A 15,812-nucleotide genomic window follows, 5' to 3' on the forward strand; every position below is an offset into this window, starting at 1 on the left:
TGGAAACTCCTTAGGATGGTGTGGATAAAATGAGAGTTCCTGTGGCCAGGATTCTCACCTGGCTGTAGTTGACTAGCTCACTGCACACCTGTGGGCAATACAAGGCTGTTGACTCTATATAAACAGCTCCGCCCTGGGCACGACACGGTGGCACGGCTGCAAGGCTGTAGGAGAGCAGAGGCTGGAGTGGTGGCAACACCAAGGGCAGAGGCCCAGAGGACGGATGTGCGGACAGAGGGGCCCAGAGGCAGAGACCAGCTTGCTGCATGCAGACTCATTCTGAGTGAACAAGATTTTAGTGACTGACCTGCCACCTGGAAATAAAGTTGGGTATAACCCTTTCACCCCAAGAACGTTTTGCTGTCAATTTCATTGGTCACAATAAATCCACAGCAAACTTGCCCGGGGCTGAAACCCAATGGCAAGACAGATGGTATTTAAGTCCTTTCTCAGCAAACTCATGTGTTCCTGTCTGGCATCACTTCTGACCACTGCCCCATCTGCAGAGTCTATACTTGTCATGTTAAACTACTCAGAGATTCCTGGAAGTGCCTTACTTTCACATGCCTTCATCTTTCTCTATATGCTTTTCTACCTAGGGCAGGTCTCTCTTTTCCTTACTTGGTAACTTCCTGCTAGACATGGTCCAGTTAAAGGCTCCTCTCCTTGGAGAAGCAGTCTCACCTTTGTCCCTTTCCTTCTTAGTATTTCCTCAAATTCCTGTGCACAGCCCTATCAGACCACTGATCACACTGCAACACAACAGTCTTTTCTTCTCTGTGCGTTTTCTATCAGGCTCCATGTGCCTCAAAGGTAGAGTCTGTCTTTCAATTTTGTTTCCCAGTGTCCTGCACAAGGCCTGGTGCCCACAGGAGCCATTCAACAAATATCAGTTGAACAAAGGATATGGGAAGAGGAGATGACAGAACTGTAGAAACTGTTCAATCCTGGGACAAAGAGGTTGTGTGGTTCTCTGCATATCTTTAAGACCAGGATAAGGTCTGTTTTAGATAGGTTATGATCAAAGCTAAATTAAAAAACAGAGCTGGTTTATTTGAATTAAAAAATGATCAACCTTAGGCCAACCCAGATGTAAAAATCAAATAAAATTACCAAGCCCCTTAAAATTAAGTTCTACAAGATTATTTTAAGTGAAATGTTAGTTCATTATTTAACCTTTATTTTCCAAGTGGTCACTATAATAGGACAATCATGACAGTTATGAATCAAATTATCTTTTAACATGATTCCAGGAATAAGAACAATCAGACAATTCACACTGGAACCTTTATAAATGAAAAACATACCCTTGCTTCAATAGTGACCTATATGCGAGGCTAAGTCAGTGTTGAAGCCAATAAAGATTTCCACCTGTAGAAGACCTGCAACATGCAAATGAATGGTGACTCACCTTGGACTCCTTACATCCAGCTGATAAATGTTTCCATCCTGTGTCCCAGCCAATAGCAAGAAGCCAGAGAGGAAAGTACAGCAGTTGAAGGCGTCTGAGCCAATGAAGAGGAACACCTGGGAACAAGCAGGAGCCAAAAGCTATTTAAAGATTATTTCCAGGAATCAACAGGCACCAAAAAAGGAAAAATTTTACTGTTTTTAAAAATATTTTCTTTTTTCCCCTTTAGCACTCTTAACTAAACTAAACATTTACCAATTGAGGAGGAGGCACCCCCAGAATTTCAGGAACCTGAGGCTGGCTGACACCTTAAGTAGTTTATGTAATACTCTGAGGTGGCGATTTTCAAACTGTACCACTCAACCCACTGACTCATAGGGTCCTCAACACCAAAACCCCTCCTTTTCCCTCTTTTCATTACAACCCTCCATTTGAGAAACACTCACAGTTCACTTTTTTTGTCTTTAAGTTTTGCTTCATGTCACTTCTAACAACCTTTTGAAGGGAGGTACTTTGTAGGTAAAGACACATGCTTACATAAAGTGGCAATTTAAAGTCACAATTTTCCCCATGATAAAAGAAATAACTATTTATTTCTTACTGTTAGCTCAAACTGATTATTTCTCCCTCTAATGTTCTAAAAAGGAAAGTAAACAAAATAAAAGAAAACAATAAAATATCCCTAAGTTCCCTTTGGAAGTAAAAGCCAGCATGGAAACTCAGAGTACAAAGGAAATATGATAAAAAGAATAGTGATGTTCCTGTAACAAATTTTGAAAATAGAAACATCACCAGCATGATGAAGTAATGAGATGAAATGAAAATACAATGCCTGTGGCCAAATCAAATCATTAAAATTGTCTAGGTGAGGATGACAGGAGCTGGAAAGAAATTTAAAAAATCTAATCCCAGGGAACTCTGAGTTCAAAATTAGGAGCAGTCTGCCCAGCAAAACCTCAAAGAATGAAGGGAAAAAAATTAGCTAATGCTTCTATAAAAGACATTCTGGTCATTAACTGATCTATAGTCACGAATGCCTGAGTTCGTTACTCAGAATTTCTTCATGTTACCTTAGATGTAGAAGGGGATCTATACAACTTCATTGTATATATAGCACACTGGGTCCCAGATGCAAAGTGATGTAACAAAGGTCACAGAGCATAGAGCATTTATTAATCTGCATCACATAACCCTATGAAGTAAGTCCTACAATGCTCAGTTTAGTGATGAGGAAACTGAGGCTCAGAGAGGTTTAGTAGTCTGTCCAATGTCACAGCTGTTAAGTGCTGGTATTTTAATGTTGCCCTTATTCCAAATCCCTACACCATACTGCCTCTCACTCATGCAGCTTCCTCAAAAGGTGAACACGGGAACAAGTAGAAATGTTTACAAAATGGCTTTCCAAGAATCAGAGTGACCCATGTTGCCCCAGAATTCAAAAGTCTGAGAGGAACCACTTGCCGGCTGCCTGCTCTGTAGCCCCAAGCACTGAAGTTTCTTATCTTCCCGGGCCAACAGCAGCATTTTCGACTCTGTTCCAACCTCCCGTTCACCTGTATGACAGAAAAACTGTGTCAGAAATGGGCTAGGTTGATCAGTAGGCAGTACCCAGGAAACACAGATACTGATGGCTACTCAATTACTCTAAGAGAATACTTATTATTTTAAAAAGGCTTTTATTATGTTCTACATCTTGACTGCAGTGTTGTTCATAAGACTATACGTATTTGTCAAAACTCACAGAACTGTGCAATTGAAAAGGATGACTTGTATTATATGTAAAATATACCTCCAAAAACCCAACTGAAAAACAGTACTATTAAGTCCTTTGTAATGTGATAAAACACCAAGCTAGGGCACGGGTACAGTGCTGAACAAACTTCAAGGCTGTTACCATCTGGAGGAAATGAAATTTATTCATTCACTAAACCAGTATTTACTGAGGGTCTACTATGTATCAGACCTACTCTACGTGCTGAGAAAATAGTGACATATGAACAACAAGGTCCTTCCTCTCAAGGATTCTAGTGGAAATAGGAAATAGCAGAATAGCTAAATAAGCAAGCAGGCTATTTTCAAACACTGAATTCTACAAAGGAAATAAAACAGGGAAATACTGATAAAAAGTGTAGATGGTTGGAGGATGGGTCAGGAGAGGTAAATTTAAATCTCAACTTTAAAAAGATGCCATGGAAGCCACTTTTCAACTGAGACCTGAATGTTAAACAGAAGCCAGTCATGTGAGGAGTTGGGGGAAGCACATCCCAGACTAAGGGAAGAACAAGGCAAAGGCCAGGAGGCGGGCACACTCTGCCATCCTGAAAGAATAAACAGCAGGCCTGTGGCTGGAACACAGTGATCCTGGTGGAGGGCAGTAGGAATAAGTCCAGAGGAGAAGGCAGGGGCCAGAAAATATAAGGGTTTGTGCTAAGGCATGGTAAGGAGTGAGTATTTTATACATGTCTAAAAAAAGGCCACTGGAGGAAAGAAGGAACAAAGGCAAGCTACAAGACAGGTTTTCTAAGTGACCACAATGGTTGCTCTGCAGAGAACAGATTATACAACAGTACAGACAACAGATGATGATAGACTGGGCCAGGATGCTGGCAGGAGGGAGAATGGGAGAGCGCCAAGTGGAAAAACTACACGCGCTTTAAAGGCAGAAGTGACAGACTGCAGATGCGGGCCGAGAGGAAAGGTGGGGCAGATCATCAGTCTCTGGCTTTGGGCTTGAGCAAACGGGTAGATGGTGGGGCCATTTACTAAGATGGGGAAAAACAGATCTGCAAGAAGCAAATCAAACACTCCATGTTAGACCAGATCAATCTGCCTATTAGACATCTATAAATAGAGTCTGAAACTCAGGTGAGTGGTCAATACTTTAGACTCAATACTTTTGGAAATCACCAGCTTAAATATAGTAAAGTCAGGGCACTGACGAAATCACCAAGGGAGAAATTGTAGTTAGAGCTGAGGGCTCTCCAATATTTAAAGGTAGCATAAATGAGACTCATAAAAGGAGACTAGGCAGCAGCCGCCAGTGAAACAGGAAGAAAGAAGCCAAGAAAGTGAAGCACCAAGAAGAGGAGCTCACTATGTCGAATGCTGTTGAGAATTCAGAGAGACAAGTGTAGAGAGTAACACTGGTTAGGCAACTTGGAGCCACTGGGGACCTTGCCAAGAGTCAGTGTCAAGTAGGAGGGCACAAACCATTCGAGAAGGGGCTGAAGACTAAGTGGGAAGTGAGGAAATAGAGGAAACAAGAATATTTTCATGTAAGTTACTTTAAATCAGCTAACTTATAAAATTTAATCTTGTTTTAAGTAATATCTATGAAGTTTTAGGTTTGAAGTATGTGTATGAATATATAGCTATTAAAAATGTGTGCTGCTTGAAATGATCTTGTTTACAACTAACTGCACGTGTACCACACTTTGCGAAATACGCTCTGCCTATTAACCCATTAATTCCCAAAGAGGGCCAGGGAACATCTGGTGGTCAGCAATAGTTTTAGTTCTTGGACCACAGTGCATCTGTATGGGAAGTTTAAGAGAGGAGGAGAGTATCTGTAGCACGTTAAAAGTGAGGGGCAAAATTAACCCAAATGAGCTGAAAACATATGTTCACACAATAACCTGCACGTGGGTACTTATAGAAGCTTTATTCATGATTGCCAAAACTTGGAAGCAACCAGGATGTCCTTCATAGGTGAACGGATAAACAAACTGAGGTATATCCAGATAATGGAACACTATTCAGTACTAAAAAGAAATTAACTATCAAGCCATGAAAAGACACAGAGAAACCTGAAAGGCTTATTATTATTACTAAGTGAAAGAAGCCAATATCAAAAGGCTACATAGTTTATGATTCCAACTGTGATATTCTGGAAAAGGCAAAACCATGGAGACGGTAAAAATTTCAGTGGTTGCCAAGGGTTATAGGAAAGGAAGGGATGAATTGGTGGAGCACAGATTTTTCAGGCAATGAAACTTCTGTATGATACTACAGTGATAGCTGCATGTCATTATACATACATCCAAACCCAGAGAATGTACACCAAGAGTGAATCCCAATATGAACTGTGGACTTTGAGTGATAACAATGTGTTGGTGTAGATTTATCAATTGTAACAAGTGTGCCACTCTGGTGGGGGATGTTGATAATGGGGGAGGCTGTGCATGTGTAGGGGCAGAGGGTATACGAGAACTCTGCACTTTCTGCTCAATTTTACAGTGAACCAAAAACTGCTCTAAAACAGTCCATTTTTTTCTTAAATATGAGAGGCAAAGATGATGGTAGAAATACAGTCTTATGGAAACAAAGAAGCAAGTATTATAATCATGTGAAAGTAAGAAAAGAATGCAAGTTGCCGTATTAGGACCTTTATCATTCTGACTCACCAGAACTAGCATTCCATTGACCTATTTCCTACTACTTTTACTGGTAATCCAACCTCTGGCCCAGCCATGCTTATCTTTTTTCCCAATAGTCAATTTTCCCTCCATGCTAGTTTTTTTTTTTAATTATACAACACAGTGACTCAACAGTTACATTATTAAATCCTCACCCCCAACTAGAAGAGTTACTATCAACATAGAAAGATGTTACAGAACCAATGACTATGTTCTCCACCCTGTACTACTATCCCTGTGACCAACTTATATTGAGACTTTTGTGCACCTTTATCCTGCTTATCCTCTGCACCTCCCACCCCAACTCTTCCTCCATAGTAACCATCAACCAGTCACTTCTCAGTGTCTGAGTCTACTGCTGTTTGTTCATTTTTTCAGATTCCACAAGTAAGTGAAATCATATGGTATGTCTTTCTCCACCTCCTCCATGCTGCTGTAATGTGAACTGCTCCTCCCTCATCCCTTGCCCTAGTTCCCATTCTCCTGTTCTTCCCATTCTTATCTTTTCAAATTGAATCCATCCTTCAACATTCAAGTCAATGTCTTCTGTGGCACCTTTCTCATCTATACTAATCTAAAACACTCTCTTATATCATTATCAACTTACTGGGCACCTGCTCAGGGGAGCCAAGGTTTATGGAGTTGTCAGCAGTACCCACAGCCACTCCATTGATAGAAGAGCCACAGTCTGCAAGGACTGCCAGGCAGGCTGAGCGCCCGCAATCCCAGAGTCGTGCTGTCCCATCTCGAGAAACAGATACCACATTCCTTCCCCGATCAACAATGGCTGTATCCAGGATACCTGGCAAGAGGAACAAAAGACTCTAAGACAGAATAGGTAGTGAAGAGACTACAAGGGCAATGCGGATGGACCTACCTCAGTGACCCCATTCCTTCTCAAAAGGTACCGCACACATACCACAGGCTAGGCACGTTCAAGTGCTAGAAAAACAAATGAATAGAACAGAGTCCCTGCTTCCCAATGATTCAAAGACTAGCTGTGAGAGACAGACACAGAGAAAGAAACTCTGGATTTTAGTGCAGTGTTCTAGAGTAGTGGTTTTCAAGTCTTTATTTTGGTTTTAAAACCTGTTTTTTACACAAAAGTTAAATAGACATTTTATGAAGTTCCACTCTACCCCATCCTCTAAGGAAGCAGGAGGCAGCACAGATTCCCCAGTGACACTGACTAGGCCCAGCAGGGTCGGGGGTGAGCTGAGTCTCTACCCCAACCTGGCAGCAATGGGCAGAGAGAGGTAGAATGAGGTAGTGGGAAGTAGCACTCCACCTTCCCCCAACCCCTCCCCTGGTATTAGTCAGGGAACTGAGCTTACAAGCCCACCCGGAGGCAAGGAGGTGGTACAAGACACGGTGGGGCACGTTGGTGTCCCACCGTCACCACGAAGGTGACGGTGGGACCAAGGGGGAAGCAAAGCTTCCACCTCACCTGTCTGCAAAGAGGTTGTATGGCCAGTGCTTCACTTCTGCCAGAGTAGTGTTAGAAGGGCCCAGATGGAAGCTGAACATACACATCTACACCATACCTTGACAGGGGATTGCCTGCTAAGAAAGATCAAATAAGATCCAGAGTGTTATAATATTCCAAATGCCCACAGATTTTATAATTTTTGAAGTTCTTTATCTGCATATTGGCTATGATTCCTGGACACAGGAGTACGCAGTATAAAAAGGTAGAGAATCATGGGCATAAAGTTACAATACAGTGACATATGGTGCTGATAACACAGGACCATAGAGTAGAAAGGTAGTCTGACCCTGTGGTGATACCAGCAAGGCTGATATTTCTATTCTTAAAACCCATTTACTGATCCTATTATAAATACCCAATAAATACTTGCAGATTGAGTAGTAAGAGTACTGACCAAAGGTCACTTAGTGAATTAGCCATCTTTTGCTTGCTCCCATTCCTCTTACAATGAGATGACTTCAGTATACAAGCCTTGACAAAAACTCCACAGGAACTCAACACAGGGTACAGGGAAAGAATGACCAACACAATTGACTGTATGTTCAACTTCCATGGGAAATTGCTTTAAAAGCCCTTTCTAGAAAAAGATGTTATAAAAATGCCACAGATTGAAAAAGGAGCCAATTTACAGCCTGTTTAAGAAAATATGATTACAGACAACTCAGGTAGGACTTAATCACAGTGTTTCCAAAGCTACCCAATTAAAGATAAAACTTAAATCCATTTACACAGCTGACTGCTGTTTTTGGAAAAATAAAATGTAATCCTTGCAATTCCATATCCATTGGATAAAGGCCACTATAGACATGGTTTTTAAAACAGCCTTCCCCTCAGAAGCAGAGCTAAGGAGGCAACATGTTTTGCTATTTTATGTTTCTTATTTACAATATATTTTGTAACTGCAAAGTATTCTGAGTTTGCAAAACACCCTTTTCCATTCTATCTCCATAATACATTCAGCATAAATCTAGCTAGAAAAGGCTCTTAGATCTTTTAAGAATCCTAAGCTCCAATAGGAATATTAGGAAGGGCCTTCAGCTCTTATTAAGCAAAGATCTGTTTATGTCTTTGTAAAGTTCAACTGCTATTTTAAAATGTTACTGAGTCCCATGGAAGTGATGCAACCTTTAAAAAAAAATAGTTCGGAAAAGCATGTACAAGGCAGGATGAGCTGTGAATGGTATTAACTGTGCAAACTTCAAGTAAGACTCAGCAAAGAGCTGCCATCTAGAAAGTTTCCTTCCATAAAAGTAGAGTGGAAAATTTATTACCCCCTCTCTAATAAAACTAATAAAATGCCACTCACAATACAGGTGGTATCTAGGTCAGTCTCTTTCCTCTTAGATGATAAGAATATAAGAAAGAGGAGCCCTATAGGAGCAGGAATCTCTGAGGAATTAACTTTACAAACAAGTATGAGAAGTAGCAGGAATGTCTTTTTAAGAGAAGCATCTATAGCTAAGACCTACCAGAAGCTGCAAAGGCTTTAGATATCAAATCAAACAGATACAAGTCCCTTAATTTTTTATTAAGGTATTATTGACATACACTCTTATGAAGGTTTCACATGAAAAAACAATGTGGTTACAACATTTACCCATATTATCTAGTCCCCACCCATACCCCAATGCAGTCACTGTCGATCAGTGTAGAAGATGCCACAGATTGACTGACTTCTCTGTGCTACATTGTTTTCCTGTGACTCCCCACACCATGTGTACTAAACATAATACCTGTCAATCCCCATCTCCCTCCTCCCAACCCGCTCTCCCACACCCCTCCCCTTTGGTAACCACTAGTCCCTTCTTGGAGTCTGTGTGTCTGTTGCTATTTTGTTGCTTCAGTTTTGCTTCATTGTTATACTCCACAAATGAGGGAAATCATTTGGCACTTGTCTTTCTCCGCCTGGCTTATTTTACTGAGCATTATATCCTCCAGCTCCATCCATGTTGTTGCAACATGGTAGGATTTGTTTCTTTCTTATGGCTGAATAGTATTTGTTGTGTATATGTACCACCTCTTCTTTATCCATTCATCTATCTACAGGTGGACACTTAAGGTTGCTTCTGTATCTTGGCTATCGTAAATAGGGCTGCAGTAAACATAGGGGTGCATATGTCTTTTTGAGTCTGAGAAGTTGTATTCTCTGGGTAAATTCAAAGGAGTGGGATTCCCGGGTCCAATGGTATTGCCATTTTTAGTTTTTTGAGGAAACTCCATATTGCTTTCCACAATGGTTGAATAACTTACATTCCCACCAGCAGTGTAGGAGGGATGCCCTTTCTCCACATCCTTGCCAACATTTGTTGTTCTTAGTCTTTTTGATGCTAGCCATCCAAAATGGAGTGAGGTGATATCTCATTGTGGTTTTAATTTGCATTTCCCTGATGATTAGTGATGTGGAGCATCCTTTCATGTGTCTGTTGGCCATCTGAATTTCTTCTTTGGAGAATTATCTCTTCATATCCATTGCCCATGTTTTAATTGGGTTATTTGCTTTTTGGGTGTTGAGGAGTGTGAGTTCTTTATATATATTGGATGTTAACCCCTTGTCGGCTATGTCATTTACAAATATACTCTCCCATACTGTAGGATGGCTTTTGTTGTGTTGATGGTGTCCTTTGCCGTACAGAAACTTTTTAGTTTCATGTAGTCCCATGTGTTCATTTTCGCTTTTGTTTCCCTTGCTTGAGGAGATGCGTTCAGGAAGAACTTGCTCATACTTACATTCAGGAGATTTTTGCCTACGTTGTCTTCTAAGAGTTTTATGGTTTCATGACTTATATTCAGGTCTTTTATCCATTTCAAGTTTACTTTTATGTATTGAGTTAAACAATAATTCAGTTTCATTCTCTTGCATGTAGCTGTCCAGTTTTGCCAACACCAGTTAGTTGAAGATGCTGTCATTTCCCCATTGTGTCCATGGCTCCATTATCATATATTAATTGACCATATATGGTTGGGTTTATATGAGGGCTCCCTAGTCTGTTCCATTGGTCTATGGATCTGTTCTTGTGCCAGTACCAAATTGTCTTGATTACTGTGGCTTAGCAGTAGAGCTTGAAGTTGGGAAGCGAGATCCCCCCAGCTTTATTCTTCCTCCTCAGGATTTCTTTGGCTATTTGGGGTCTTTTGTGGTTCCATATGAATTTTAGAACAATTTGCTCTAATTCGTTGAAGAATGCTGTTATTTTGATAGGGATTGCACTGAATCTGTAGATTGCTTTAGGCAGGATGGCCATTTTGACAGTATTAATTCTTCCTACCCATGAGCATGGGATGTGTTTCCATTTATTGGTATCTTCTTTAATTTCTCTCATGAGTATCTTGTAGTTTTCAGTGTATAGGTCTTTTACTTCCTTGGTTAGGTTTATTCCTAGGTATTTTATTCTTTTTGCTGCAACTGTGAATAGAATTGTTTTCCTGATTTCTCTCTCTGCTAGTCCATTGCTAGTGTAAAGGAATGCCATAGATTTCTGTATATTAATTTTGTATCCTGCAACTTTGCTGAATTCAGATATTTGATCTAGTAGTTTTGGCATGGATTCTTTAAGGTTTTTTAAGTACAATATCATGTCATCTGCAAACAGTGACACTTCAACTTCTTCCTTGCCAATCTGGATGCCTTTTATTTCTTTGTGTTGTCTGATTGCTGTGGCTAGGACCTCCAGTACTATGTTGAATAAAAGTGGGGAGAGTGGGCATCCTTGTCTTGTTCCCAACTTTAAAGGAAAAGCTTTCAGCTTCTCACTGTTATTATGTTGGCTGTGGTTTGTTATATATGGCCTTTATTATGTTGAGGTACTTGCCCTCTATACCCATTTTGTTGATACTTTTTATCATGAATGGATGTTGAATTTTGTCAAATGCTTTTTCAGCATCCATGGAGATGATCGTGTGGTTTTTGTCCTTCTTTCTGTTGATGTGGTGGATGATGTTGATGGATTTTTTAATGTTGTGCCATCCTTGCATCCCTGAGATGAATCCCACTTGATCATGGTGTATGATTCTCTTGATGTATCTTTTGAATTCAGTTTGCTAATATTTTGTTGAGTATGTTTGCATCTATGTTCATCAGGCATATTGGTCTGTAGTTTTCTTTTTTTGTGGTGTCTTTGCCTGGTTTTGGTCTGAGAGTGATGCTGACCTCATAGAATGAGTTTGCAAGTTTTCCCTCTTCTTCTACTCTTTGGAAAACTTTAAGGAGGATGGGTATTAGGTCTTCACTAAATATTTGATAAAATTCAGTGGTGAATCTATCTGGTCCAGAGGTTTTGTTCTTGGGTAGTTTTTTGATTATGAATTCAATTTTGTTGCTGGTAATTGGTCTGTTCAGATTTTCTGTTTCTTTCTGGGTCAGCCTTGGAAGGTTGTATTTTTCTAGAAAGTTGTCCATTTCTTCTAGGTTATCCAGTTTGTTACCATATAATTTTTCATAGTATTCCCTAATAATTCTTTGTATTTCTGTGGTATCTGTACTGACTTTTCCTTTCTCATTTCTGATTCTGTTTATGTGTGTAGACTCTCTTTTTTTCTTGATAATTCTGGCTAGGGGTTTATCTATTTTTTTTATTTTCTTGAAGAACCAGCTCTTGCTTTCATTGATTCTATTGTTTTATTCTTCTCAATTTTATTTATTTCTGCTCTAATCTTTATTATGTCCCTCCTTCTACTGACTTTGGGTGTCATTTGTTCTTCTTTTTCTAGTTTCGTTAATTGTGAGTTAAGATTGCTTATATGGGATTGTTCTCCTTTCCTGAGGTAGGCCTGTATTGCAATATACTTTCCTCTTAGCACGGCATTCAATGCATCCCACAGATTTTGCGGTGTTGAATTATGTTATTTTTTTCTACCAAAGAGAAGATGGTCTGTCTCTACAATCTGATACCAACTGGTCAAATGGCTAATCCATTTTTAAAAATCTATACTCTGATTTAAATGGGAATCAACAATCAGTACCAAGCTCTCTCTGTGCTGTCTGGCAAAGCAGCCATCTGCCACCCAGCTTTTACTATCACCTCAGCCAAAGGACTAATAGTGAGAAAATGTGGGCACAACCCTCTTTTCTTCTCTCTCCCCCTTTATTTCCCCAGGACACAAGTAGTTAACCTCTGGGGAGGATGTTTTTCCTCTATCAATTGTGGAAAACTATCTGTGTAAGGCAGTTAGTCCTAGGTGGCAATAACAAGATTGAGCAGCAAGGGAATTTCTAATCCTTAGAGAAGAAGCTCATTTAAATGACCAGATAGATGAATTATTTGTGTTCCTGTGGATAACTGGCTTCTGTTTCTACCTTTTTGGTGATGTGTCTCTAGAGATCATTAGGGAAGCCTTTTGGAGAACACCCTTCATACCTCCTCTGTGACCTTTGAAGGTCACCACGCAGCTAGCATCTTCAGCTGACCAGATCTTCAGCTGGGCATCCATTCCCCCACTCAGAACCACAAGGCCTGATGGAAAAAACCTGCAACAATTCACATCAAACACATGCCCTTCCAGTACCCTCTGGAAAAACAAAAGAAAAGTCCATGCTAGTTCTCTTGTCCATCCCTTACTGTTCTCTTACCTCCCATATCCTTGGTCCCTTAAATGAAGCATCTACAAGCTATACCACATGCTAGGGTTTAAAACTAAGTTAAGTCCAAAGGATCTCTTCAGCACATTTGTCTACCAGGTAGTATTCTGAGAGCTGCTGGCTCCCTTTCCTCAGCTTTGGCTCCAGATGTTGTGGATCTGAACTCCTTGGTTTTCATGGCCATCCCTAAGTCTAGTTCTACATACAAGTTGCTGTGGAGGCTTGAGGACTCTTACTTTTTCTTAAAATCCTCTGTATAGGCTGGGGAACTCAGCCATATGATGTGTAATAGCCTAGCTACTTGGTCTTAGAAACCAGTCACTGAAAGCAGTTCCTACCAAGGGACCACCTACTCAGACATTCACAGGCCTGACTCCTCTGCTGTTCCAGCCCATAGTAAACCACCAAGCCTGGGGATGGTTCTCAGATTAACAAATGGGAGAACAAGTATCAACTTAAGTGCACTGGTCCGAAATTTTCAGAATGTACCACTCTTCTTGCCATGACCCAGTCTAAGGTTTCTAAGACCACCCTTTATATGTAAGACCCTAAAAGTGTATTCAAAGCCTTTACTCTGAGCTCTCCATTGGCAGCCTGCCAGATCTTCATGCTCCCATCGGTACTAGAAGACACGCCAAGGCCTCCTCCACTGGAAATGTCCAAGCATGTTATCTGTTCAAAAAATAGAAGCACCAGTGTTACAAATAACAAAATGTTCTTCTTCCCTTGAAATGTGTTATAAACATTCCATTTCACATGCCTGTAAGACTTCTTCAAGCCTATGCTTCCTAACACAAACGACGTGTTTCATTTGAAGGTTGAGTTATCACTATCTCCCCAAAAGGCTAGAGCCAATACCTTTCATTTCTCAAAACAGAAAGTTATTCTTATAATTATCATTAGTCCCTTGCTTCAGCTAAGAAGTTTACACTGTTCCTCTATCATTTCCACAGTTTCTATCTTTTGCTATTTTATTGTAAAATTAAGATACCTTTCCCAATTTTTAGGAACCCGCTTAAACAAAACACAGTTTTCCAAGATGCACCAATAGGAGTCAAGGAAAAGCAAAGATGCTCCCAATTTACTACTTCACGTTCCCTCTGTAAAGTCCTGATTGTGTGTCTGTGTTGTATGTGCATTTCAGAATAAGTAACAGAATTCTCAGACTCATTATGCAGTTTCAACATTAGCAATCACTTCATGAATAAGCCATGATCAGAATGCCAAGTCTCCTTCATACACATGCATGCATACATACCCTTTTTATTAAAAAACAAATTGCAAATATCCCAGAAATGTAGGACTAAGATAAAATCCCAAGCATATTTGCAGCAACAATGATTCCCATATGACCTAAAGTATTAAGAAAAAACTAGGGATTCTTGCTTTAATTACCTAACCTTCCATTTTACTTTGTTCTATGTCAGTCAAACCATAATGAATAGGTTTTGCAAGAACTAAAGGGATATACTGGTCAACTCTAACACTTTCTGAGATTTTCCCATCGTTATTTTGTTTCCTCAGAATAAAAGTACTCTTAACTGTGGATCCTTTGATTTTTTTTTTATTGAAGTATCATTGATACACAATTTTATATTGGTTTCAAGTATACAACACGGTGGTTCAACAGTTATCCATATTATTAAATCCTCATAACCACTAGTGCAGTTACTGTAAGTCAACATAGGACGATGTTACAGAATCACTGACTGTATTCTACATGCTATACTATCCCCATGATCAACTTATAACTGAGAATTTTGATGCCCCTCTATCCCCCTCACCCTCCCTAACTGCTGACCCCAACCCCTCCCCCATGGTAACGCTTATCAGTGTCTGTGAGTCTATTTGCTATTTTGTTCATTTTGTTTTGTTTTTATATTCCACAAATAAGTGAAATCATACAGTACTTGTCTTTGCCACCTGGTTTATTTCACTGAGCATAATACCTCTAGTCCAACCATGTTGTTGCAAATGGATTTTTTATGGTTGAATAGTATTCCGTTGTGTGTAAGTACCACATCTTCTTTATCCATTCATTCAGTGATGGACACTTAGGTTGCTTCCATATCTTAGCTATTGTAAACAATGTAGCAATAAATATAGGGATGCACATATCTTTTAAGTCAAGGATTTTGTTTTCTTTGGGTAAATTCCTAGAAGTAGAATTACTGAGTCATATGGTATTTCTATTTTTAGTTTTTTGAGGACCATCCATACGGCTTTCCACAGTGGCTGCACCAACTGACATTCCCACCAACATTGTAGGAGGGTTCCCATTTCTCCACATCCTCGACAACATTTGTTATTTCTTGTCTTTTGGATAGTGGCCATTCTGACTGGTGTGAGATGATATCTCATTGTGGTTTTAATTTGCATTTTCCTGATTAGCAATGTGAAGCATCTTTTCATGTGACTGTTAGCCATCTGTATTTCTTCTTTAGAAAAATGTCTGTTCAGGTCCTCCACCCATTTTTTAATCTGGCTACTTGCTTTTTTGGTGTTGAGGAATCAGAATTCTTTATATATTATGGATGTTAACTGCTTATCAGATAAATTGTTTACAAATATATTCTCCCATACAGTATGTTGCCTTTTTGTTCTGCTGATGGTGTCCTTTGCTGTACAGGTTTTCAGTTTGATGTAATCACACTTGTTCATTTTTATTTTGTTTCCCTTGCCCAAGGAGATATGTTCAGGAAAAAAATGCTCACGCATTTGTTCAAGTGATTTTTGCCTATGTTTTCTTCTAAGAGTTTTATGGTTTCATGTCTTACATTTAGGTCTCTGTGGATCCTTTAGTTTTAATGATTATAATAACAATTAACATTTATATAATGTTTTATCATTTACAAAATATTTTCAAATGCATTACATCTTTGACCTTCATAATTCCATTCTGCTCAAAGATAAATTTGACTT

At 39.6% G+C, this 15,812-nt stretch overlaps 1 protein-coding gene across 3 annotated transcripts in view; it reads right to left on the reverse strand.

Moving 5' to 3' along the window:
- PAAF1 (proteasomal ATPase associated factor 1) overlaps positions 1–15,812 on the reverse strand; it is a 43,997-nt gene that overhangs the window by 16,012 nt on the left and 12,173 nt on the right. For all 3 annotated transcript variants that reach the window (XM_036929761.2, XM_036929763.2, XM_036929762.2), the window contains 5 exons: positions 13,464–13,562; positions 12,670–12,820; positions 6,434–6,628; positions 2,873–2,964; positions 1,412–1,527 (listed from right to left, as the gene is read on the reverse strand). In XM_036929761.2, the coding sequence (XP_036785656.2) occupies positions 1,412–1,527; positions 2,873–2,964; positions 6,434–6,628; positions 12,670–12,820; positions 13,464–13,562 (653 nt within the window). The remainder of the gene's footprint in view (positions 1–1,411; positions 1,528–2,872; positions 2,965–6,433; positions 6,629–12,669; positions 12,821–13,463; positions 13,563–15,812) is intronic.

Source organism: Manis pentadactyla, chromosome 9, assembly GCF_030020395.1.
Source record: "Manis pentadactyla isolate mManPen7 chromosome 9, mManPen7.hap1, whole genome shotgun sequence".
NCBI lineage: Eukaryota > Metazoa > Chordata > Mammalia > Pholidota > Manidae > Manis > Manis pentadactyla.